Raw genomic sequence first — 24,690 nt, forward strand, 5'->3', positions numbered from 1 at the left:
TTAAATCTTTTTTTTTTATTCCCCCGGTTCTGCCTTTATGAGCAAAATTCCTGTGATCGCTGGTAAGCAGCAACACAGATTAAAGCGCGAGGATATAATTTCCTAGCCTGGGATTTTAAGATTTGACGTACGTGCCCAAATTTGTTACTGGAGATGGTGGGAGGTTCAAACGAAATTGTATTCCAGAGTTTGTTGTCCTGGGTTTTCGCTGCCATCTTGGCTGATTTCCCAGCTATTTGTTTGGATTATTCCTGTAAAGAGGAGTTTTGGTTTGGTTTTTTTCTAGGTTTTTTCCAGAAAAAAAAAAAAGATACTAATTTTTAAATTCTGAAGTCTCTGTTTGGGAGCAGCTCAAGGGATTCAATGAAACTTTTACCAAAGTTCCAGGGACTAGGCGTTACGATGGGGGTCAAGCAACCTTGCGTGGCGCTTGTGGTTTGTGCGGCCCAGCCCCTTAAAATAAAGTTGGTGTTGGCCTGGGAGTCACACAGCGTGTCGGAGCTGGTGGCCTACCCCCAAAATAATTAGATATTACATGTATTAGGCAGCAAGCTGCCCTTTAGGTCACCTACTTCTGAACTTTTTTCTTCTTTCTGGAGCTGGGAGGTGCGTAGGAAGCGCCGGGATGTATCTGAGATGCTGAGCGTGGAGGCCGTTTAAGGAAACCCAAGGATGAGGCGGACGGTTCTGTAAAACACGGGTGGTGGTGGAGGTGTAACAGCAGTTGGACCTCGGACCTTGACGTTTGTGGTGGGCTCAGAGCCTCGCGCCCCGTGCGGGCGCTCCCATTTACATCCCGGTTTTACTTCTTTTAGATAGAACTTCTGAGATGCTGAGTGAAGCCTTAGTTGTTTAAACCCCGGGGTATTAATCACGCGTGAATCGCGTGCTGAAAAAGTGACCGGATCTGTCCGCGATGATTTGCTTGTTGTAATGACGCGTTGCCTAACGCTTGTGATTAAGTGAGGTTAATTTACAGGAGCCAGATTCTGGAGAAAATTACGTACGCCTTCGAGTTTATGTACTCTGGGATAAATCCAAGCTCTGAGAATAAGTCACTGGAGAATTTTGCGTTGACTTTGGTGTCGTTAGGGTTTCGCTGCCCTAATTACCTAAGTGGCGGTACTTACCGGGTACATAATAAATTTCTGGAATTAGGTTTAGGAGCTTACAAACCTTCTTGCAATATCTGTCATACTAAATTATTAATAAACTGGGCTAGATGAACTGGGTAGTAATTAGCGAGGTGTTTTTTTTTTTTCTGCCGAGGGAGAAGCGCCGTTGATTTGAGGGCTGGTTAGAGGGGGGACAGAAGTTAGCTGGCTTTTGACTCTTGATAGCTCACGGGATGACGCCGAGAGAATCCTCGCAAACGAGATGAGAAGAGACAAGGAGCACGCACGCGAGGTGCGGCCGCCCATCTGTTCGTCGAGCGCTCTGGCGTCGCACCCCATCGCGTAACCCCATCGCGGCCACGGGCGCGCGCAACGGCTGAGAGAGCACCGAACCCGCTCCGGTGAACTGTATTTTGTTATTTGTTCTTTATATTTGTTTACGTCCAAGAACAATTTTCATCTTCATCAATTTCCCGGCTGAAGATCTAGGATATTTCTTAAAAATCTCCCTTTTCCCCGCCCAGAGCGTGCGTTTTTAGAGAGCCTGGCGATAACGTGTGTTAGACCCGGTTCCTTCTTTTTTGTCTGTAGCTGAGATAAAGAACGAGTAGTTTAAAACAATAACTACGTGTTCCGCTGCGATCGAGGAATTAGATAATCCGGCATGTTTGCTTACGGGGTCTGTATCTGGGGGCTTTTATAGGGCGGTATTAAAGCCCTGAGCCGCCTTATTACGCCAATACCCAGAAGATTGCTTTAATGAGAAGTAAAGGGCCCTTTTCCAATTACGAGGGAATAACCGCATTAAGTTCCTGTGTTATATCAACCCGCTTTGATTCGATTACTGCAAAAGAAATGGATTTATCTGTCAGTGTTACTTAATTAAGCCTTCTCATTGATGTTTTGCAGAGTAATATAGCGTAGTTTGCACATTTAAGGCTAAATACAAAGAAAATGGGTCGAAAGCTAAGACGCGACCCCCGAAGATAAGGCGCAAGAGCTGTTGCTTGTCGCTTTCCGATCAGAGTCCAGGGCTTTTAACGTTGGTGGGAGAACTTGAGCGTCGTATGGGCTCGAATTGAAGCAAAGTAAAGGGCAAGGAATTTTCAGCCAAATTTGAGACGGCTGAACGTTTTGGAGTCTAGGCAAATCTTACGAAGTTATTCTGTAAGGTGAGTCTCCTAATCTCTACCCAAACTAGTGTGCGTGGGTATCTAGAACGATGGCCTTCACCGTCTGTCTTCCTCTGATCCGTCCCCGAAAGCTGTCCCGCTCCCCGTCCAGGAGCGTCCTTCCCCCTGCCTGGGCAGGACCTTCTCTCGAGTTACTCTTGGGGGTCCCCAAGGGACGTTTGCAGACAAGGAGTACCCCAGCCCTGAGGCGCGCGACGTTAAGCATCGGATAGTGCCCGCTGGTCGCTGGGAGAGGTAGGGATAACGTCGCAAAAAGTACCAGAGCCGTCCCTGGTCCCCCTGGTGCCGTCCCCAGGGCTGAGCTGTTCTGCTCGCTGATGGATTTATTTAATTATTTTTTTTGGAAGCGATGCTCGAGGGTGGGATGATGCCCATCAAAGCCAATGGGATAATATCCACTGATTTTTAGCAGGCAATGGATCGAGGCTCTACAGAGTTAATTGCCTGTTACATAACACAAATGATTTTTAAAAATATGCCTAATTAACCTAATAGAATGGTTGATCTGATCTGTCAGGTAAATGATACACATTTTCTTTCTTTTTCTGGAGCTTAATTAAATATTTACCTAAGAGTGTCTTGTGCTATTAACGTGTTCATCTGTTAGTGAGATAATAGGAACTGTAAGCGGGGGAAAGCATCAAACTAGACAAATGTGTGGGGTTTGTTTTAAAAAAAAACCCCTGGAAATCAACCAGAGTTGGTCACGGCGCCCGTGTTTAAAGTACTGCTGACCCTATCAGTTCCTCGGACGAGCTGAAGCTCCCACCGACCATAAAAGTCTGGACGAAGCCGTGCGCGGGGGGAAAGCGAGCCGCTGGCGCGCGTGGTCCTCTGAGAAAGTTTCTCTAGCCGGCAAGACCAAGTAACTTGGTTTTTTTTTTCCCCAATTAGATTAAAGCCACTGTTTGTGCGCGGCAAGGGGCGAGCGATATCGTTATTTCCTTAGGGTGCCAGTGGGTGCGCGTTGGCAAATCGCACCGAAACGTGCAATAGTACCGTTCTAGATCGATGCCAGTCGCATCTCCTGATATTTAACATCCTGTAAGGAAAAAAAATATGGATTTAAGCGGTGTGGCCCAGTCCGTTGGTGTATTAAAGGATGTGCTGGGCGTTAAGCCTGAGCATATCTCGCGTCCTTGAACTAACACGAGAGCGAACGATGGTTTTGGTGGAATTATTCACAACCTGCGCGTTGAACTGGCGGTCTGTTTATCCGTGAAGTTTTTCAGCCACGTGGAAAGTCTCCGGAGACTCCCACCTCGTTGTAGCAAAGGTTTTGTGATGGCGGTTTGGGGTTTTTTTTGGTGGTTTGGGTTTTTTTTTTCGTTTTGGCTCCACATTTGAAAGAACGTAAAGCATTACACGGAATTACTGGAGGGTGTCCCAAGGATTGTGATGAATTTTCTATCAAATGATAGAGGAAAAGCAGAAATATCCCCTCTGTGCCGAGCTTTAGGACGGTGGTTTCCTTCTCTTGAGGTACAAATACGCGCTTAAATGCTTTTCTGCGGCAGAAGAAGGCAGCGAGAGGTGCGTTTACCCCAAACGCGCCTTACTTTAACTCCTAGGTTTCATCCGTTTTATTTTTCCGGGTTGGCAACGCCTATTTTTGTGCTGGAGATTCCGCTAGGACTTGACCTGGTGCAGCGCGGTCGCTCTTTAACGCGTCGAGAAACGCTGAGGCGCTGAAGGAATTTTTCTGTTCAAACCTCGGGTTCCTGAGGGTCCGGTTCCTTTCTGCTGTGCATTTAAATGAGTTAATTTAAGCGGTGGGTCAGAAGCCACTACCGTCCTGGTAGCCCCGTGCCTGATTCTTAATTAAAGGCACCAGGAGATTAATTTGAAACGTTAATTTAAAAGTGCCTATACAAAAGGAAAGAATTATTGCAATAAAGCCTAAAGAACTTTTTTGTCCCTAGATGTAGAAGACAGAACTAGCTCAGGGTCCTGGGGGAATGCAGGACATCCTAGTCCGTCCAGGGTAAGTATATCTAATCTTTCTCCCCAAACCAGACTTCCTGCCTATGTAAATTTACCCTCTTAAATGTGAGTGTTGTACCTGATTGCGCAGAAAAATGGGCATGCAAAGTTGGCTGTAGCCTGGCTTCTCTTTAAAATTGCCTTCCCCCCCTCAGCCCCCCCCCTCAAACGTTCAGACCTGATCCCTGTGATTGAATTTGGCACCTCTCCGCTGTTTCTAACAGGTAGTGAGAATATTAGTTCACCGTTTCTGCTCGCCAGACGGTATCAGCTACTGCCACCGCCAAGAGCGCAAACAGGGCAGAGAGGTTCCATTTGCTGCACTTGGATTTTTAGGGATTGTCACCAAACCCGAGGAGAGGGCAGTGCTTGCCAGCCACCCCGGGTCGTCCCAGCGTGCCAGGGCTGCCCGCCGGAGCGCCTCGGCCGCTCCGTGCCTCCGCTGAGGGGGTTTCCAACCCTTCTCCTCGGGCAGGGGCTGGCAGCTGGGCCTTCCGGCGCGCCCCCCAACTGCTGGCGCTGTCCGAGCTCCGGGGCAGCTACCAGCCAGCCGCCGCTCCGGACGGGACACGGACGTCTCCCGTGCTGCCCGCGTCCGAGCGGGATCCCCCTCCGGGGAACGCGGCCGCGGAGCCGCTCTCCGGCACGGCGAGACTCGGCGTTCGCCGAGATTCACGAGGCAGCTGGAGGCAGTCGTTTTGATTGCGGCTCTGGACAGCTACCCAAATTCTTTAGACACCTCAGCGCGGGGATGCCGGTTACTTCCGTAGGGAAGAGGCGCTGTTTCCAGGCGAGCAGCTGTGCGCTGCGTCCCGGGCAGCCCTGCCGATGGTCCTCGCCGCCGGCCCAGCGCATCGTGGCTCTGCCCGTCCTCGAGGCGCTGAGGGAGGGAAGCCCGGCACCTTTTCTTCTTCCGTCCTGCTTAGCATCCATTACGTCATGACCGCTCGCATCTGTCGGTTTTATTTTTATCCCTTTTTTTTCCACTTGACACTTGTATTGCTTCCGAGGGAAAAATGTTTTGAAAAGGAAATTCAAAATTTGCCCACACGATTATTTATGCATGCAAAAACTTGAATGTGAGCGCACAATTAAGTTTTGAGATGGAAAGAAAAGAGCACGAGCCTGGGAAGAAACGTGGGGTTTCAATCGAGGCCGCGCATTAACTTGCGGAGTTGTTCTGCAAACAGCCTGACCTCCCTCTCCTTCCCCCTTTGTCAAATGCCGACGGTGTTTCCGCGTCGGGAGAACGGGTTTCTCCCGAGTTCTTCCGAACGGCAGAAACAAAACGTGACATAACGGCTGCGCTCGGCCAGCCTTTGGAGTTCAGTTTCAGATTTTTGCTCGTCGGGGGCTGAAGGCAGAAGGTTACGCCAAGGCTGTTGCAAAAATTTGGGGCGTGATCCTGCTGGGGATTTTATACGTTCTTAACTCCGTGGGTGGGGTTTTTTGTGGTTTTTTGGGTTTTTTTTTTTTTTAAGAGGCCAGTCCACGCGTATACCAGTCAGGTGATGAAGACAGCAAATTCCTACACAAAAATAGATTTTAAAAAGCAAAACATTAAAATAAGCATTTCTTTGCGCTTCTTGCGTACGTTATGGGCGAGAAGACTTTTCTGCTGAATCGCACAGCGCGGAATTCCGGGACCCTCGTCTCGCTCACCCGGTCGGGATTATCTACGCAGCAAACCCAAGTCAATTACTAACGAAATAAAAATCTGAAACAGCTTGAAAATGTTCTGGAGCGCATCGCTTCCAGCAGAATCAATAGGGAACACAAGAAAGGGAATAATATTTCTTACAGCTGGCTTAAAATGTGGAGGGGAAATAGGGACCTGCAGGGTTTGAAAAATGCCGTTCAAATTTGTAAAATTATTTTTTTTTTCCGATTTGTTAACAGAACTATGGAGATGGGACTCACTATGATCATATGGCGAGCAGAGACCTTGGGTCGCATGACAATCTCTCTCCTCCCTTTGTCAATTCCAGAATACAAAGTAAGAAATCCGATTTCCTAACTCGGCCGCGTTGTTGAAAGTGAAATGAGTGAACTAGAAGTCAAATCGTGAGGGCTTACGTCTCTCGCCCTCGATTTTTGGGGTTGGTTGTGCTCGGCGTAAGGGTGGGAATGTGGATTTGTTTTATTTTGTTTTATTTTTAAGCTGTTATGCCTATCAAAAATGCACGCTGGTGATGTTTACTGAGCAGACGGTGTTTTCCTGCTGTGAGAGGGATGGGATTTTTGATGCGGTAACTGCAGTAATTGCCGACAGAGGTAACGGACGTGTCCTGAGGCTCGGCCTTTCCTTTTCGATGAAGCGACCGCTTGGCAGGCCAAAACCAGGCCAAGCAGGACTTTTAAAGTGGGAAAGGATTTCTGACTGTATGATAAATGCACGTTTGCAAAAGAGAAGGGGTAAATAACTGGTGAGGGCCGCTGAGGCCGGTGTTTGTTTTGGAGCGCGATGGATCGCTGCCTGCTGGGACCTGTGAGCCGCAAAAACTCCGGGATTTCGGGCCGGGGTAGATTTCGGGCGCGTTCCGCTTTAGAGGAGCGAGACTTTGCCCGGGGCGTTTGGCAGGGACCCTCCTTCCGCCCCGCGCCCCGTGACAGAAAGTTTGGACACCCCCGAATAACCGTTTAGCTTAGCAGCAAACGCCGTAGCCGTACGGAGAGGGGCCATAATTATTCGTGAGTGAATGACAGCTACTTTCTTTAATTACGATTGATAAATGAGTCGGGTTAAAGTAAATATATGATGTAAAAATATTAGTAATGCTTACGCTCGGCCAAGATCACACCCTTCTCCTGCAGTTGTCAATGAACTAAGCAAATGCTTTGCTTTAAAGGCTTGAACGCCAGCCAAAAAACCCACGGAGCTGTAACTGCGATATATCATTCTTCAGCTCTAATGCACGGCCCTAAAATACGCCTCGTCCTTCGTATTGGGAAATATTTGTGAGTTGTTTAACATATGGGACGATGTTGGAGCTTGTAGTCGTTTGTATGTGTTCACGTACAAAACATGGTTACAGCAGTTTTAAAGGGCCTCACGTAAGCCAAAAAAAGCACGGCAATTTCAACACTCCCTTCTTAACTCACGCCGCGGGGCTTAGGTAGCGCGCAGAGACGCTTCGCAAATACCGCGCGCTCCTGCGAACCCACTGGGCTGCCTGGTGCTTTCCAGTTTAACCTTTCGTCTGAAACAGAACTTTAAGCAGAACTTAAAAGTCTCTCTTCCTTCTGCCTGCCCTTGGATTACCAAAAAATCTCGTTCCTGACTCCGATTGTTCTTGCCAGTCCGAGTGAAAATCCTGGTTTCACTTGGTTTCCAAAATAATTTTAAGCAAATACGCTTGGAGGCGCCCGGTTGAAGAATGACGCCGTGTGATTGGGAACGCTGGGAACCCCGATGTCTCTAGGTCCCGCTCATCACCGTCGGAGGGGTCTGCACGGCCACCGCTAACCCAGCTGCGGCTCCCCGGGCTGGACTGGAGGCGTCCGCTCCAGCCGCGGCGCGAGGCGGGCGGCGCAGCAGCATCCTCGGGGCGCGCGGGAGTGCCGGCTCCCGGCTCCTCTTAGCCCGCGTGTACTTTGTCGTTCCCTTCTCCTGGCGGGGCTTCGAACGGCCCCAAGGAAAGGTCCCCTGAGCTCTGGCGTTACACAGCTCGTGCTGTAGTTTTATGCCCATCCTCCTCTTTCTTTTAGCGGCTGATGCAGAGCCTGGCGATCATCCCGTTCGAACTGGTGTTTCGTACTGGTGTATACCGTTGACTGGAGTGGGGTCCTTCCTGATCCGAGGTGATTTTCCAGGCAAGAGAGATTTGGTTGTGACCGAGGACAGGCATTGCTGACCTGGGAACCACAGGCTGTGCTTAAATGAGGGCTCGAATCGTATTTTATTGTTCAGATATTTGGTTTTAAAACACATTTTTACCTGAGCGGTGTCTGGCAGGGGGCCCGCGCGTTCGGCTGTGGAGCAGGCCCCGCGGGGAGCGGCATAGAGAAGTCGCGGAGCTGCGCGCGTGACTCGAAACTCCGCCAGCCGCCGCTCGCCCGTATTCAAACCCGGCTCGCTTTGCGCGCAGAGCCCCGCTACCCCGCTCGGGATTTTGTGTTTCCTTCGGAGCGGTTATTCGGCCTGACGGTGGAACGTGCACGGGCAGGTAGCTGCGACGGGCACGGCATCGCGTGTCGCTCCTCCTCGCCTCTCCTCTTGCCGGGTGTCGTTTTGGGAATACTTCCTCCCCTTGCCGGTAGGTTAAATCGTTTCCCGATGGCCGGTAACTTGCTGCTAAGCCCCCCGGAGCTTAACGGAGCGTTTCCCTGCACGGATTAGCTGGAGGTTTCGGGCGCTGCTGGCTTACGTGGTGACCTTTGCATCTCATCTAGGTTAGCGGTTGGTATTTTGGTTTGGTTACTGTGGTTGTATTGTGACAGCTGCTGGCTCATTAGAATTCAGTCCCTCTCCTGCCTTTGCCTACGAGGAATATTTAGGTTTGCGCCGCTTCAAAGCGCTCCAGCCGCCCTGAACGTACGCCAGCGCGCCGCACGGGGAGGAGCCTTGTGAAGGCTCTCGGTCACCGGCCGGTACGGTAGGGAGAAACTTCTGCGGGAGAAAACTTTCCCTGAGGTTTCCAGGGCTGATTGAACGCCGTGTGTCGAATTTAGTAAAAATGAGAGCAGAAAAGATCAAAAGCATTTGTCTGATTTTGTTGCCTGGACGGTTTGTGTACTTCTCCTCCGTCTGTAACAATTCTAGTGATTTTCTGTATCTTGTTGAAAAGGTTCCGACCCTACTGACCAGAAAATATAGATATTTAATTTCTGAAACGGCTCTGAGACTCTCGGAAAGGACGCAAGGATGAATGTGCATCCCTTCATGGCTGTAGGAGCTGGTCAGCGCTTCGGCGGGTGAAGGCAGCATCTTTGCTTGCGTCTGTTTTCTCTTTCTACAGCTAAATGCGGAATGAGGAGCAGATAAAACGACTCACTCCCGCTTCCCCTCCCGATCGGCTGCTTCGGGTCAATCCTGCACGTTGTTCGACGTCTTTGGGCTCAAAGGTGCCTTCCTATTTCCCTGTCTGAAGAAGGCACGCTGTCTGTTTTGCAGGGCTGTTGTGAGATGTGATGAATTACTGGCTGGAAAACATCCTGAGCTCCTCAGATACTCCGCACGCATGCCAATTTTTAATATTATTTTTAATGCTATCGTAGCGCTTGTCTCCCTGTGAATATTGCTGTGGCGCTGGCTTTTAAGCCGTACGGCTTTGATTCTGGAACTGTTATTGTAAGTAGAACTGGAATTTTTGCAGATTAGTGAAGTTTACCCAACACAGCATTATAAGGCCTGGCTTTCAATTGCTGAACTATAAACATTTGGGATGAAATTTTCCATGCTGTGGATCTGACTCAGCCTGATTATTATTTTTTTAACCTTCTGCAGAAATGATTTCAACATTTCCTAAAACGAGATTACATTTCATCCTGGCAGATTTTGGATTTTCTCGGTTAGCGTCTGGCACGTCGCGAGCATTAATTCTTTTTCACACCGCCTCTGTTATGTCAGGTGGCTTCGGTTCCCGTTTTGCAGCTGGAGAAGCTGAAGGTATGCGAGGAACCGTGAGGGAAACGTCAAAAACCGCCCAGTAATTTTTCAGTTGTAAATCTGAAATGCAGGAGAGTTGGATGGGCTCTCACTTCTTGCGAAGATGGCACCGCTTGGGGAAATGGCGGATGGGCTGCTTCGCGTGGGTCAGCCGCGTTTTGGGAACGCGCGCTCCGTAGCCGCTTACCTATCTCACTGCTGCCTGCTTTCTTAGTGCTTCCTCAGGCTTTTTCAGGGCGATGCAGTTTATTAGCGTTTGCTGAATGAGCCTGGCAACTTGTGGTGGATAGAAAACGCGGATACCAGCTGCGGTACTGGTCAAGGTGCTGCTGTCGCCATGCGTGGCTGTTCCTACCGCTCCCAGTAAAGCTCTGGAGAAGACTGGTCCCGCCAGCCCGGCTTTGCGTGCCTGCGGTGTGCTCTGGCTTGCCGGCGGGGTGGGAGCGGGAGCTCCGGGGTCTGAAAACCTGGATTCAGCTGCCAAGTTGGAGCTGTTTGGCAAGTTGTGCCTCCACATCTGCATCTGGCGTGTCGGGTTTTTTTGGTTCTGGGTTTTTATTTGGCTCTAAACTCACTTAACTCCCCTTGCAATCCCCCTGGTGAATGCTGTCCGGGTATATGTGCCCACCAGCTTAATTTTTTGTTCCTCCCATCCCCGTGTGAGTGCAGAAGGGAAGATCTGAGGCAGGGTTTTCAAATGCCACCAAAATCCAACAAAAAGACACCTGTTGATTTTTGTGCTAGGTCTAGAATTGTTTCACCCACCGCAGTCTCTCATTTTAGTGTCTCCAAACTTGAAAAACGGAGCTAATTTTGGAAATAAATGCATCCCCTTGCGTATTCTGGGAGCGGGGCACCACAAACGCGTCTTCGAGGGCTGACCTACAAACTAGCAGCTCGTGTCAGACGCGGTCCCTTCTGCTCTTTGGTGGAGGTGGATCTGAATGTACGTGTCAGTTGAGGCTCCGTGTTCCTTCCTTCCCGTATCCCGGAACAGCTGGACAGGATTGCTTCCAGCCTTTTTTTTTTTTTTTTTTTTGGGATGGGTTTGAGCGGTCTCTGCACAACAAAGTAGAAGTGCTTCTGGATAACCCTGCGCAAGAGCTTGAGTTTAACTGTGCGGGGTGTCAAGGCTGAGCCCCCAGGAGCTCAGACGGAGCACTTTGGGATAACCCCCAGGAAAATCACACCATTTACTGTCAACTGGGGCCTTGAAAAACGCCTTAAAATTGCTTTGTAGGAGAGGCTGGCTCGCGTATCCCTTCTTGTCGTGGAGTATCTTGTCTTACTTGCGTTCCAACAAAATTAACAGGAAAAAATCTGCGCTGAAAAGCGTTTTGGAGGTGAAAATACATTACCGTTCCCAGTCAAGAGTTAATATATTTTGCGGCAAGTCGATCTTGCCAGCGCTGCCAGTCAGGATCCGGAGGCTCAGCGTTCAGCCCCAGCCTCTGGTAGGGTCCCGAAGAGAAGAAATTACAAGGACGTTTCCATTTATTTAGGGAACGAGCGGCAGATGTATAAATAGAAACTGTAGACTGCGGCAATTAATGTCTGCATACTGAGCAAAGAATTGAAATATTATTTTGTACTACATAGTTTTCCGTGAGGTTTACATTCCGTTGCATTTTGTTCTTAAACAAGTCCAAGCGTTTTTCAGAAGTTGTTTTGTGCGCCAGTTGGCTTCCGCGTGGCTGTGTGAAAAATGTACGTTGAGCTGCAAATGTCTTTGGAGTGGCGATTGTAAGTGTGCAAAATATTCCCTGAATTTCCCCGTCCTGTAGGCAGAGGAACATCCTCCTGCCAGTAATCCAGCCCGCGCCGACCTTCTGCAGACCCGGAGGCCGTTGAGCCCGCCGCTGGAGCAGGAGTCGGGTCGCGTGGCGCGGAGTCGCCCGCCCAAATCCGCGCAGCCGTCCGTCGGGCTCCACCTCCCCGAGGCGCAGAGCTGGGCGCAGATCGCTCGGAGCCTCTGGTTTTGTCTGAGAGCCGGCGTTTTTCTGCGCGCCGAGCACGTCGGTACGGAAACGGCTTTTCGAGTGACGTCCAGAAGGCGCTTTAATGGTTAATGAGCTCCTGCCCTTTCTGGAGATGAACCTGGTTTGGCTTTCAGATCCGTTGGCTGCTGTTCTCCAGCTGAGCCGGTACAAGTGGCAGAGGGAATTTCAGCTCACACCTGTTTGAGCATTAAAAGAAACCTACAAGTGACTTCCTTAAAATATTCGTAGAGGGGAAAAAATTCAATTCCTAGGAAAACTTCCCCCGCCAGGAAAACCATTCCTAGGCATGTTGTAAAAATGGGAAAAAAAAAGGCAACAAAACAGCTCAAAAGGCCCCAAACCCCCTAGGTTTGAATTAGTGACGGTCTCCCCAGTTGTTTCCAGTCACATACTGGGTGAGCGCGCACCTAAAGGGAGCGGCGCGCTGCTGGGGGACGCGCCCGGCCCGGCTGCGGAGCGGATTTGCGTTACAGCGGGAAAGCACACATGTGGGAAAATCCGCGCAACAAAACAAATTTGTTGAATTACTGGGTCATTTACATAGCCGCTGCAGTCACGGTCCGTTAGCCAGGCGAAAACAATGGGTTTGTTATGCTCTCTAGTTAAGGCACAGGACCTGGAAAACAATGCTGGGGTAGCCGGATAATGAATAATCGCTCCGAGCCCGCGCGTACCTTGGGCCCGAGCTTCGCAGCGTGCGGAGATGGTGATGCGAGCAAGGCGTTAGCTAGATAACATCGACTTGTGTTGTGAGGGCTCGGTGTTTTCTACAAAAACCGGATAAAGCTGCGACCGTCGGGGCTGGGCCTCGCTGCCAGGCCAGGTTCAGGCTGAGCCACGTGTAGGCCCGAAGCGAAAAAATAATTTAAACTTTTGCAGTTGAATTTTTAATTCTCAACGCTACTTGTGACAGTTTCTGTACGGACCGCTCCATTCTTGTCCCCAGCCTCCAGCGCTGCCCTGGATGTCAGGCGTTTGGTCAGATGCGGGGAATTCACCACATCAAATATAAAACAGTCACGAGGAGGATGATAAAAAGGGTCTGACAGGAGGGTACGGCATTCTCCGCAGCGTCACGCCAGCAGATCCGTCTCGCCATATGCTCCGAATTAAGGACAGCACCAGTTCTCACACCGTACTGGTATACCGGGTCCGCGCTTTGATCCTTGGACCGTGTGAAATAAAAAGATACGGAGCAGGGGTTTAACGGGAACCATCAGTGCTTTCACTCGATTCTATTTCTTTTTAACTGCAATCAGAGTATTCCGATAGACGGCTTCATTCCGCAGACTTTTACCGTGTGGTTGTGGCCTTGAGCGTAGTCAGTAGCTCTGAAGCAGGGCCCAGAACGAGCGGTGATGGAGGAGGATATTCCGGGAGGCAAACGTGCTGACTAAATGGGATGAGGAAGAAATTAGGCCAACGATCAAATATTTAGAAGAGTGGCATTGCGTGTACGTGCGTGCATATATATATCTGTGGGTGAGTTATCCGGAAAAAGCGGTTCTGATTGATTCTTGGATGAGGAAGCTGTGTAAACAGATCAGCAAGAATTGAGTTACCAGCATTTTTAATTTGGTGTTTAAATACCTTTTAATTATGATATCCATATCAACGTGTTCCTATTATTTCTCCTATTTATATTTTCCTTTTTATACGTCACTAGAAGCGAAGATGCCTGCTTCTGCTTCGCATTGCCAGCAAATTTTGTTTTTCCAAGTATATCTCCTAGGAGAATACCTTTTTCCCTTCCTAAATTTTAACTTTCGTGTAAATCTCAGCCGGCAAATTGATTCCAAAGCCGGTTTGGGCCTGGGTTTGCCATTAGCTGGTCTGTGCAGCAGCACCCAGAAGGTCACTGGCAATCTGAAGAGAGAAGAAGTCCAACGTGGAGAAGCTTGCAGGCGTCAGTAGAAGCTGACCCAATGGCTATAATCTGCTTCGTCATTCTTGATTTTAACCCCGTGTCCTTGTTTGGGCTCGTTAAAGTGAGGACAAGACTTGGAATAATTTTGAGAGGGCTGATAGTGAGGTGAGGGAACTGGGACCTCAAAAGACCAGTGCAGCAAGGATATTCTCCACAGCTCTGCTAAGAACAAATAATACGATGCAAAGCATGCTGACGTCCTACCGTAGAAGAACAAGCGTGGCAAGAATAGAAGATGTAAAACATTAAGTTCAGAGAACACGCGGAATGAGGTTCAGTGGTAAAAAATAACACGAAAGCAAAGAGAAAGAAAGGAGCAACTGTACACGAGGTGAAGAGAAGTAATCACGGAAGATTATTGCAGTGCATAAAGAAGAGGGGGTCAGCAAAGTAGATTTTAGGACCTCTTAGAGCTGGAGAGGGTAATTTATTGACAGATGATGTAGACACTGCTAAAAAATAAATGGATTTTTCGCCTCAGTGTTCACAAAAGAGGATGGGGAACAGATGCCAGAATCAGATATAAATTTCCCAGGAGAGAAGCAAGAAATATTGAAGGAAATGGGGATTATTCCAGAATGGGTGATCACACGGTGGGTGAGAACATCAGTAGATGGATTAAACTCTATAGAGGAGCCATCACAGAATTCTTAAATAAGAAAAGAGAAAGGAATATTTCATGTTCATGGGGAAAAAAACCCAAACAGCTCCCCACCGCTCCTTAGCGTCCTTGGCTGCCCGCAGAGATCGCCGTGAGGGGAGCTCTGTGTTTTACCGCAGCCGCACGATGCTTTTGTCCCGCAAGGACTTCACCAACAAGTTTAGTGCGTGACTCGCTGTTTTAGTTATTTTAAAATAATTTTAAGGACTTAGAATATATTTTTCACCTTGGTGGTCTGTAGGAGTGTGTAAGACCAGGGCATATCTGTTTTGTCGTTGCATTTACCCTCCAGGTTCAGGGTTGACGCTTGGCCAGTGTGGACCTGGGTCTGTGAAGAGCTAATATCCAACATTTAACGATCTAGAAGATCATGCTCTTGCTGGCGTGGTCTGTACTGTAGGAACTTGAGCGAGCTTCGCGCTTTTATGAATCACTGAGCTTAAACGTTCCGTGTAACAATGGAGTTTCATCTCAGTCATCTCGCCAGCCTCGTCCTTGAGTCTCGTGTTTCTTCAGCGGTGTTTTTGCTTTCACAAATTTGATAGCGAAGGTTCTCGTGCCTCCTCCTGGTCCTGTCTGTTGTCCTCACTAGGTGTGGCTGACTTCCCAGGAATGGTGGCTGGCAGTAGGACTGGCGCTGGAGGCAAAGTGAGATGCGTGGTTGCCGTGGAACAGGCAAGCGTGGAATCTGAGGGAGGTAACGCTGGAATACTTCACACAGAGCTAAGCTGTCGCAGGGCTGTGGACTTAAGACTCACGGTCTTCCTCAGCATACACCTTAGAAGAACATCAGTTAAAAACTACCAATATTTGGTGAATTGTGGGGAAAAAAAAACCGAAGCAAACTGAAAGTGAACTGAGGTTGTCTATCTGGCGGGGGAGATCTTTAACGTTTGGATACCGCGCTGATTCAGCAAAACACTACTTTTAAAACCTTGCAATACTTTAGAAGTAGAATCCAGATCAAACAAAATTCCACATCCCCCAGGCAGAAGTTTCTCTCCAATAATTTGGGTAGGGTAGCTTTTGCAAAAGACAAACCCCTTTCTTCTGTCGCCTGAGTGGAGTCTTACCCTCTTCCCAAACGCAGCTGCGGCAGGTTTTCCCTGCTGGTTTCTCATCCCTGCAGGGGAAAGGCACTTCTGCCTTCACCTCATCTTCCTCCCTTGACCTACAGACTGGAAATGCACTTTCGTTTTGCTGCTCATCCTGCAGAGACACACCTTCTGGTAGCTTCACCCATCCTCTTTGGTGGCATCTGTGATGACGAAGGCTAATAGCTAAGGAATGGGAGTATGCTTGGTGGGCTCATGGGCCTCGTGAAACTTCTGGCTAAATTTAACCAGACCTTCCTCTCAAGGCTCACCTTCTAACTGCTGCTGGAAAAGTAAAATATCTTGTAGATGCACTCTAGCTTGGGTAATAATCTCGATGGGAATATGCTTTGGCTTCAGTGGCCTTCTGTTACACCCCCATCCTCTCTTGGGATTGTGGAGGAATCTCTGAAGAAGGTGAGAAATTTTCTCATAATCACTGTTTTGTGGATGGAAGCACCCCAACCCAGCCGGAGCCTAAGCTCCTGGTCACGAGCAAATAGGATCCTTGCTCAGCGCGGTCAGCGTCCTGAATCCGCTTGGTATAATCCTGGTTTTCTATTGATGGAAAGCGCAGAAAACCAAGAGCTGTCAAAGCATGAACGGCTACAGAATGAAATCACGTGGAAAATTTGTCCTTTTTTCCAGGGAGCGTCCCCGGGTTATGCTGGTGTGACGGACTTAGGGGTGTTCACCTGAGGACGAGTTTCCTTACAGAGGCGCTTTGCCCTCCTGTTGTTGATACAAAAGTCAGCTTTCTGTGCCCAAAGGCAAGTTGTCCCGTATATATAACACACCCAAAGTTCCAGCCTTCTTAAAATGCCGTTTCGTTGCGGCTGGATTCACGGCAGCGGAGCTCCAGCCTTTCCATCTTTGAGCTCCTCGTGCCTGTTTTGAAAATTCACCTGAAATTCACTGTGGAATTGTTCCTGGAAAGGAGCGAGAGGCTCCTGCCTTCCGCACGCGGAATCCGCTTGGGTTTGGGTCGGCCCGGGGAGTTCCCTCCCTGCCCCCTTTCTGGTGGGGCGGCAGGTTGTCCTTTTCGGTGTGTTTCGTTTGACTGGGTTTCACCTCTTTGTACGGCAGAACTCTTCTTTGTCCAACTTTGATTTTTTTTTTTTTAATTTTTTTTTTTTTTTTTAAGATGTGAAATGGTTTTGATCACGTTACGCGGAGCTGTCGTCGCACCCCGAACAGTTGCGGTTCCTGTGCCTGCTCATGTGGTGCACACCTGTACCGCGTCGGGAGCGGGCTCGGCTTTGAAGCCAGGAGCCTTCTCTCATCACAGCCCGCATATTTCTTCCATCGTGTAATGAGATTTGCTGATGATACAAAACCGAGGGCAGCAAGCTGTGCTTGAAAGAAAGGCAAATCCAAAATACAGCTTTGGCCGCGCTCCTGCCCTCCGATCCGGGCAGGAGGGGTCCTGCCGCGGCGCAGAGCCCTGGGGACTGCGACGCCGCTCTGCCGAGTAATAAAAACGGGCCTGCGAGTTCCTCGCGCTGTCGTTTGGGGCTTGTTTCTTTTTTTAATGCTTTCGAGGTTTTCAAATGTGGAGTGAAATAGTAGCAGAGAGAGAGTGAAAGGAAAAGGAGAGGAAAAAAAAAGGAAATGGAGAGGGAAAGGGAGAGGAAAAGGAGAGGGGAAGGGAAGGGAAAGGAGAGGGGAAGGGAGAGGGGAAGGGAAGGGAGAGGAGAGGGGAAGGGAAGGGAGAGGAGAGGGGAAGGGAAGGGAGAGGAGAGGGGAAGGGAAGGGAGAGGAGAGGGAGAGGGGAAGGGAAGGGCGAGGAGAGGGGAAGGGAAGGGAAGGGCGAGGAGAGGGGAAGGGAAGGGAAGGGAGAGGAGAGGGGAAGGGAAGGGAAGGGAGAGGAGAGGGGAAGGGAAGGGAAGGGAGAGGAGAGGGGAAGGGAAGGGAAGGGAGAGGAGAGGGGAAGGGAAGGGAGAGGAGAGGGGAAGGGAAGGGAGAGGAGAGGGGAAGGGAAGGGAGAGGAGAGGGGAAGGGAAGGGAGAGGAGAGGGGAAGGGAAGGGAGAGGGGAAGGGAAGGGAGAGGAGAGGGGAAGGGAAGGGAGAGGAGAGGGGAAGGGAAGGGAGAGGAGAGGGGAAGGGAAGGGAGAGGAGAGGGGAAGGGAAGGGAGAGGAGAGGGGAAGGGAAGGGAAGGGAGAGGAGAGGGGAAGGGAAGGGAGAGGAGAGGGGAAGGGAAGGGAAGGAAGAGGAGAGGGGAAGGGAAGGAAGAGGAGAGGGGAAGGGAAGGGAAGATGTGCTGGTGGAGGTATTTGGCAAAAGCGGGTGGTTCAGCGAGACACCGCGGGGTTATTGCAGATGTCGAGGAGCGGCAAACGGCCGTCCCTCTTCTCCTGACCGGAGACGGAGGGCAGCCGGCCGCGGGCCTGTGGTGGGAGCCCGGGTGGTGTGGGACCCTAGCAGGTTTTCACAACGTGAAAGGGATTTTTCTGATTCAGCTGCCGCTTTGGCTTCTGTTTGCATGGCGCGGGCGCGGAGCTGGGGGTGTGTCAGCAGAGCTCAGGGCAGGCCCTGGGTGCAGAGCCCCGTCCGGGCCCAGCGGGCCCGCGAGGTGAGGCCCCTCCGTGCTCTGCGGCGGCGCGCGACGGGGAGCGCCAGACCCGAGGGCTGACGGAAAACAGCGCCTTTACGCTTTCACCCAAATGCAAACCAGCTTTCTGGTTTGTCTTTTGCTTTTTGTCCCCCCTCCCCTCAAGTTAACGGTCTGAGATTCACAAGCAGAGGTTGAATAAAAGTCAAAGGAAACTGTTTTGGCACTTTGTAAGGGATGAGCGAGGCCGCGTCCGTAATCCCGTGCACGATTCTTGTCACCTTATTATTAGAGCTGTGTAAATCTGGCAAGGATTTGTGTTTGCCAAATATACCTCTGGCCTAGATTTGGGCTTATATTGGGAATTCAGGCCAGTTTTAACGCCTGTGCGGTTTGTCGTTTCTGCCAGTTTTAAGCACAATAACAGGAAAGAGGATAACGAAGGACAGAGGAGTCAGGAAAGCAGAAAACTTAGAAAGGCAGGAACTAGAAAAAGAGAAGGAAAAAATGAGAAAGGAATATAGAGCTCGTTCCTTCTTTTCTACTTTCTCCACAGCCCTTCCTTAAAATAGTTTCTCTTCCCTTTCTTATCGTTGCTCTCTTTGAATTTAGAAGAATTAAATAAATTCAACCACTCTCTTCTGCTCTGCTTGTGCTCTCACATTTCTTTTTCCATTTACAAACGTCTCCCTCAACCTCTCTCCCCTAAATTTCCCTCCCGTCTTCGTTTCTCTTCCTGCGCCCCAGAGTCCCTTGGCGCGTGCTGGCTGCGAAAGTTTTCCTGCCCCGCGTATCCTGCCCTGATGCGCCGACGCTTTGACGTACGTGCACGCCAGCAAGATTAAAATTCTAAGGCCCGAGAAGTATTGCACTTGCGTTCATCAGTTAAGCCTCGCAAACGCGCTGGTGAGACGGAGAGAGATCAGTGCTGATGTTATCTCATCCCGTGCGTGGGTTCGGTGGAACGGGCAGGGATACGCTCCCTGGGGCTGGAAAGCCCCGCAGGAATTTCTTCCTGAAGCTCTCCTTGCGGTATTATCAGGGTGGAGGAGTCGCTTTCCTCATGGATTGGCCACGGGCCTTGGCTCTGAACCTGAGCGATTCTCCGGATCCACCACCTTCAAGCCGGGGTCATCGGAGCGGCCCTTCCGTGACAGCGCATCACAGACTGGCCGAGCGCTTGCCCGGGCTCCTCGGTGCTCTGCTGCTCTTGAGTGTCTCCTGGGTAGGTCGCACAGCCCGCCGTCTGCTGGCTTTCTCTGGGAACACCTGTGCTGCTTGAGCGAGGTGGACGTTTGTCCACCTTCTTGTCCTTGCCATCTTCTGAAGCTTCCCTCGAGATAGACGAGGGGATGGGGAAGGGACCAGGAGCGTGAGTAGTTCGCACTTCACCCGTCCGCGGGATGGAGAGCGCGGCGCGGAGCAGTGGGGCCGGAGACGCTGCCCGCCGGAGTGGGTGTGCGAAGAAACCAGGTCTGTATGGGTTTTCGTTAGAGATAATTATCTATCCCGTACGGTGCATGGGATGGGTGGAGCCGGCTTATTGCATTATTCGGGTACTTTCTTCAGCGATGATTCATCGATCGTTATTAACAGATCCAGATTTGTGCGTGGCGTAAGAATGAGACGGGGATATAGAAGGCGCCCCAGCAGCGAGCCGAAATGAGCGTCGGCGTCGAGAACTCCCTCGCTGTCGGAGGGGAAAGGCAGGTTTGCCTCCGGCGGGGAGGACGGGGTGGCGGAGGGTCCCCTCTGAAGGTTGGGGGGACGTTGGGAGGCTGGTTGGTTTAGTGACAAACGCCAAATCGGTCAGGAGCCTTGGGTGAGCAAAGGCCAGGTGGGAAAGGAATCGCACGCGGAAGTTGTCATACGGGTAGAATAACGTAGGGCAGGGTTCATGGCCAGCGCTAGAACCAGGTAGGATCAGAAGTTAAAATCGTGTCGGAATTTGGAATAAACGTCCTGGTGAGGGGGCTGGTCAGAAACACAAACCAAGCCAGGCAGGCTGCCTACATCCTGAAATTTCTGCCGTCTTACACGCCCTGGCCTCGCGCTCGGGCGTACCGTCTCTGCGCGCGTACCGTGCGCAGCGGCAAAAAGGGATGGTGTATTGTTTTTTTTACAAAGCTGCTTTTGTGACTGTGCAACTTTTTCTTCGGAGGCACGTGGAAAACCACTTCGTTTTCATAACTTTTTGACAACGTCTGAACTCGCAAGGCTCCCTTGCCCTCCCTTGCCGGTTTGCGTGTTATCGGCGTTAAAAGCTTGGCTTCTCCCCTGCCCCCAGCCTCCTGCAGCCCTGCCAGAACACACCGCCTAACCCGCTACGCCGCTCTCGGCAGCTTTGGCACGCAGCTGGGCAGGAAAAGCCGTCTCCAGGAACAGAGCAGATATTGCCCGTCCCTGGGTAGCCCCAGCCGCGGCACGGACCAGCTCTGCAGCGGCGACCGGTCGTTATTTTTCAGGTTTTGAGATTTACCTGTTGGGTTAGTGTAACAAAAGGAGCGAAATCTCCGTAATTGTACTGGAAGGGGAGGAGATGGCACTTCAGTGCCTTTGATCTGGAGCTGGAATAGGCTCGGCTTTTGGAAATTTAATTTGAAAGAATCCAACGTACGCATCTGCTTTTTGTACTGCCATTTCTTTTGAGCCAGGAAGTAGAAATTTATTAATGCAGATGTGTGGATTCTGTCCGTCAGAAGAGAAGGAAGCCCGTTCAAAACGTAACTTGACTCTTTATTGCACTAGAAAATCTTAATAGGTGTGATGGGCGCTAGCGTTCTGGCGCTTAGAGGCAAAGTTTTGTGTGTAAGGTGGCAGGATGATCTGGGAGCTTGCCTGGGCTGGGAGGTGGAAGGAGCCCGCGCGGCCCGCGAGGGAGCGGGGGGTTTGTTCCGGTTGCTCTGCTGCTGCCTCCCGTGCTGGAAAATGAGTTGTGCCTCGTCAATCGAACGTGGTCCAGAATTCAAGGTAGATACTTTCGGAGATTGTGTTTTGCAGGACTTTGCGTAAAAAAGACGGAGAAAAGACACATTGGACAGAAAAGCGGGCAGGAGATATACTTTGGCTCCGGTAGATATTCCGTCAGAATTTCCCCTGTGCACCTTTTATTTTCCTGTTCCCTGTCAAAACCTGCCAAACAGGAGCTTGGTCATCTCGGAAATAACGCCGTGTAAACGAGAACGTATCTCTCAGAGCACATGTAAAGGAGCCCTGATGATTCTCTGTGACAGCAGAGAGCTAAAATAAACCGGGAGGGTTTTGTTTGTTTGTTTGGAAATGAACCTGCTTTCCTGCCTTGTGACTGCAGGGCGTCTGCAGATTTTCAGGGAAATTCTTTTCGCTGTTTGCCTGGGCAAGACCTTCCGTCAGGTGAGCGACTCTGCGACAGGAGCACCTTTCAGATCTGCACAGTCAAACGAGGTGACCGGCTGTAGCTTGCTTTTGGGAACTGGACGTTTTTCTCTCCGCTGCTTCCCTGTGTCCTTTCCGAAACGGCACTTTTCTTTAGATGGTGCAGCGGGGTTCGGGCTGCTGCAATTCAGGCGGGTTATAAAGGACGAGCAAAATCTGTCCAACCACAGGAAAAAAAAATAAAAAAGGTTTTTTGTTTCAAGTGGTGTAGCTTTAGGTTTGCGTACGGGCGTTTCTGGTGGGGAGCAGGTGTCCCCGCTGTCGCCGATGCTGGGATGCCCTTGCTCATCCCGGGCTTTGCTGGTTGGCGGGAGGCGGCTGCCGTCGGCGCGGGGAGCGAGCCCGCTGGGGTGGCAGGCGATGGTCGCGGTGCGGTGGGTGCCATGACTTGAATTCGTCCTCCTTCTTGCCCAGAACAGGTTTAAACACCCGCTCGGGTTGCGCGCTTCCCGCAGCGGTGCCCTGGCGTCCCTGGTGCCGAGGCAGGGAGGAGCGGGGATGCAGCGCCTGCAGCCGACCCCCGGCTTGGTGCGGGGCCGTGGTCCCTCCTTGGTGTCCATCTCTGGGCCCCTCCGGGAGCGCCTTGGGGCGCGAGGCACCGCGGGCGGTGGTACCCTTGCGCGCCGCGGGCGCCGGCAGACGCTGCCTTCGTACTCGTCGCCCGTCCGGCGCTGGGGTCTGGTCTGTCCCCCGCGATGCCCCAACCTGCCGCCTCGCCCAGAAAAACTTCCAGCTTTTCTGGAAAACGCGGCGTGGGCAGGGCAGCGGGGCGCGAGCGTGGCCCCCAGCCCCGTGCCTCGCCCTGGGAGGGTCGGGGACCCCGGCTCTTGCCGGCGAGGTGCCCCGTGGCCCCCCTCCGCGCGCGGCGGCGGCGGCGGCAGAGCCGAGACAGGGCGATTATGAAGACGTCAGTCGGAGCGGAGGCAGGCGAGAGGGGAGCCGCGCTCCAGATGAGGTCCTGGGGGAGCCGAGGAGGGTCATTCATGTACGACCATGTGTATGTGTCTGACAGACTGTGAAATGGTGCGTTGTTGCGCGGCTGCGCTGCACCTGGGCCCTTCATCTGTGATTGATTGGTTTGGTCATGTGTAATGGTCCCATCTGCTCCGTGTTGTTTTTCTTTTTTTACTTATAAACACCGTTCCCAGCGGCTGGGCGAGGATGAGCTCGGTTTTGTCATCTTCACTTACACTTTAGCTCCAAAAAAGCGGTCAAGGAGGTGAGCTCCAACGGCTGCCCGAGGAGCGCGCCGCCGCCGCGCTCCTTGTTTTCTGCCCGGGCCGCCTTCCCCTCCCGCGCGGGATGCAATCCCGGCCGGGATGCGGCTGCTTCGCGAACCGGGAGAGACCCCGGACCCGAGAGCGAAGTGATTTGCGCAAATCTGCGGATAGCGACTCTTACTGCAGCGAGGAGTTTTTTTGTAACCGAGCCAATACTTAATTAAAACCGCTGACATCATGGTGTTATAATTAAGCGTGGCATTAATTAAGCTGGAATAACGATTTTTTTTTTTATTAAGAGCTGCTCCAATTGTATAAGCGCATGATCGGCAAAAACAAAATAATTTTTTATTAAAGGAGGAGAAATCCGTCCCCGCGCTCGCGCTTGCCGGGAGTGAGCCGGTGGCAGAAGTGGCGTCGGCAGCGCAAACTTTGGGGGGCTTGGGCGTGAGCGGGGAGCGCGAGGGGTTGAAGGGAAATTTGGGGGTTTTTTCTTTTTTTTTTATCTTTTTTTTTTTTTTTTTTACCCAAAAATGCTGATCGGCTCCTGGCATTCTGATGGCTAATTATGCATCGGAGAGCTTCGACAGCTGCATTCATCATCATAAAATGTAATAATTAATGACATTCCAACAAAGAAAAATATGCAAATGAGAACTCATTAGCATTTTCATATTCAGCTTTGATAATGCTTTTGCTGACAAGGTTGTAATTAATGAAAATTCATGTCGCAGTCAGGAGATTGGATCGGTTTCATTCCGCTCACAATTCCCAAATGCTTGCATTATGGAAAATCGGCGGCTCTGCCAACTTTTCAGGGAAGAAAAAAACACACACACACACTAAAAGCACCAGATGCAAATTAATGGTAGGGAGCCTTTAACTCTTTAAAGTCCCGGCCCCCGAAAGTCCCCCCCCAAAACGAAAGGAAAACAACAACCCCGGCGCAGAAATAGTTCGATGCACAAGCGTCGCGGTGTTTCAGAAATAACTCTTGGTTTCTTCTTGGAACATGGAAATTCCTGTAAAACTTTTTTATCCCCCCCCCCCCCCTTTTTCCTTTCATTATACCTGTGTCCTAATAAACTCGGAGAAAATTAGGCGTCTTACGTGGGCTGTTCTCTAATTAATTCTACAATTGTTTCTACATCTAAGGCTTCCCTGTGCCTAAACAGCTCCCTTGGCATCAGCTGGACGGCGGCTTAGCGCAGGATGCGGCCCCGGCTGTTTCCTGCTCCTCGGAGGCCAGGCGTTCGCATCGGTTTGTTCCGCCGCCGAGGTTCTTCTCAGGCCTCCGAGAAAATAACGGCTTTGCTTGCGGAAAGGAGGAGATGGGAAAGCATCCCGGGCCGGCATAGGAAGACAGAGGCAGTCTCAGTAGATAGTGCTGCCCCGCGGCTGGGGTCGGGGTAATCACGCCACTTTTTTTGCAGAAAAAGACAAACTTCAGGCTGCTTCTTTCATAATCCAGCAGCAAACTGCAAAATATTCCCTGCCCACTGAGCGCTGGGCGGCTAGTGCGGTCAGGAAACGCAGCTCCCTGCTTGGAGGGCACGTTTATTTATTTATTCAACCCCCCAAACCCGGGCAGAGCGGCGCGCGTCCCTCTGCGGGAAGGTGACCCAGCTCGCGGGGGCGTCTCGGGGGGACGCTGAGCCGTTCTGGTCCGGAGCAGTGCCGCGCTCCCCGGTCGGGGAGAAGAGCTTTCTCGCTTTTCCCTGCCCACGAGCTCTCTGGGCATCAGCTCTGCACAGGTCGTTGGATTTTTAAGAACTTTTTGTAGCTCAGGACTGTGTAACTCCATTTGTACTTCTTTGTAAAATAATTTGTTATTTTTTTTGCGTAGCTATTTCTTTAAAATGCATCAGGTTTTACTTTTTGGTGTAGTTTCCTTTTGTGCGGGCAAACTGCCCGAGCAGATGG

General features: G+C 50.9%; 1 protein-coding gene across 7 annotated transcripts in view; it reads left to right on the plus strand.

Moving 5' to 3' along the window:
- TCF4 (transcription factor 4) overlaps positions 1-24,690 on the plus strand; it is a 192,636-nt gene that overhangs the window by 55,423 nt on the left and 112,523 nt on the right. For 6 of the 7 annotated variants that reach the window (XM_086769696.1, XM_086769695.1, XM_086769694.1 and 3 more), the window contains exons 4-5: positions 4,231-4,292; positions 6,191-6,287. The exons of the other annotated variant lie outside the window; for it this stretch is intronic. In XM_086769696.1, the coding sequence (XP_086625822.1) occupies positions 4,231-4,292; positions 6,191-6,287 (159 nt within the window). The remainder of the gene's footprint in view (positions 1-4,230; positions 4,293-6,190; positions 6,288-24,690) is intronic. 7 annotated transcript variants of the gene reach the window in all.

Source organism: Chlamydotis macqueenii, chromosome W, assembly GCF_036417535.1.
Source record: "Chlamydotis macqueenii isolate bChlMac1 chromosome W, bChlMac1.mat, whole genome shotgun sequence".
NCBI classification, from domain to species: domain Eukaryota; kingdom Metazoa; phylum Chordata; class Aves; order Otidiformes; family Otididae; genus Chlamydotis; species Chlamydotis macqueenii.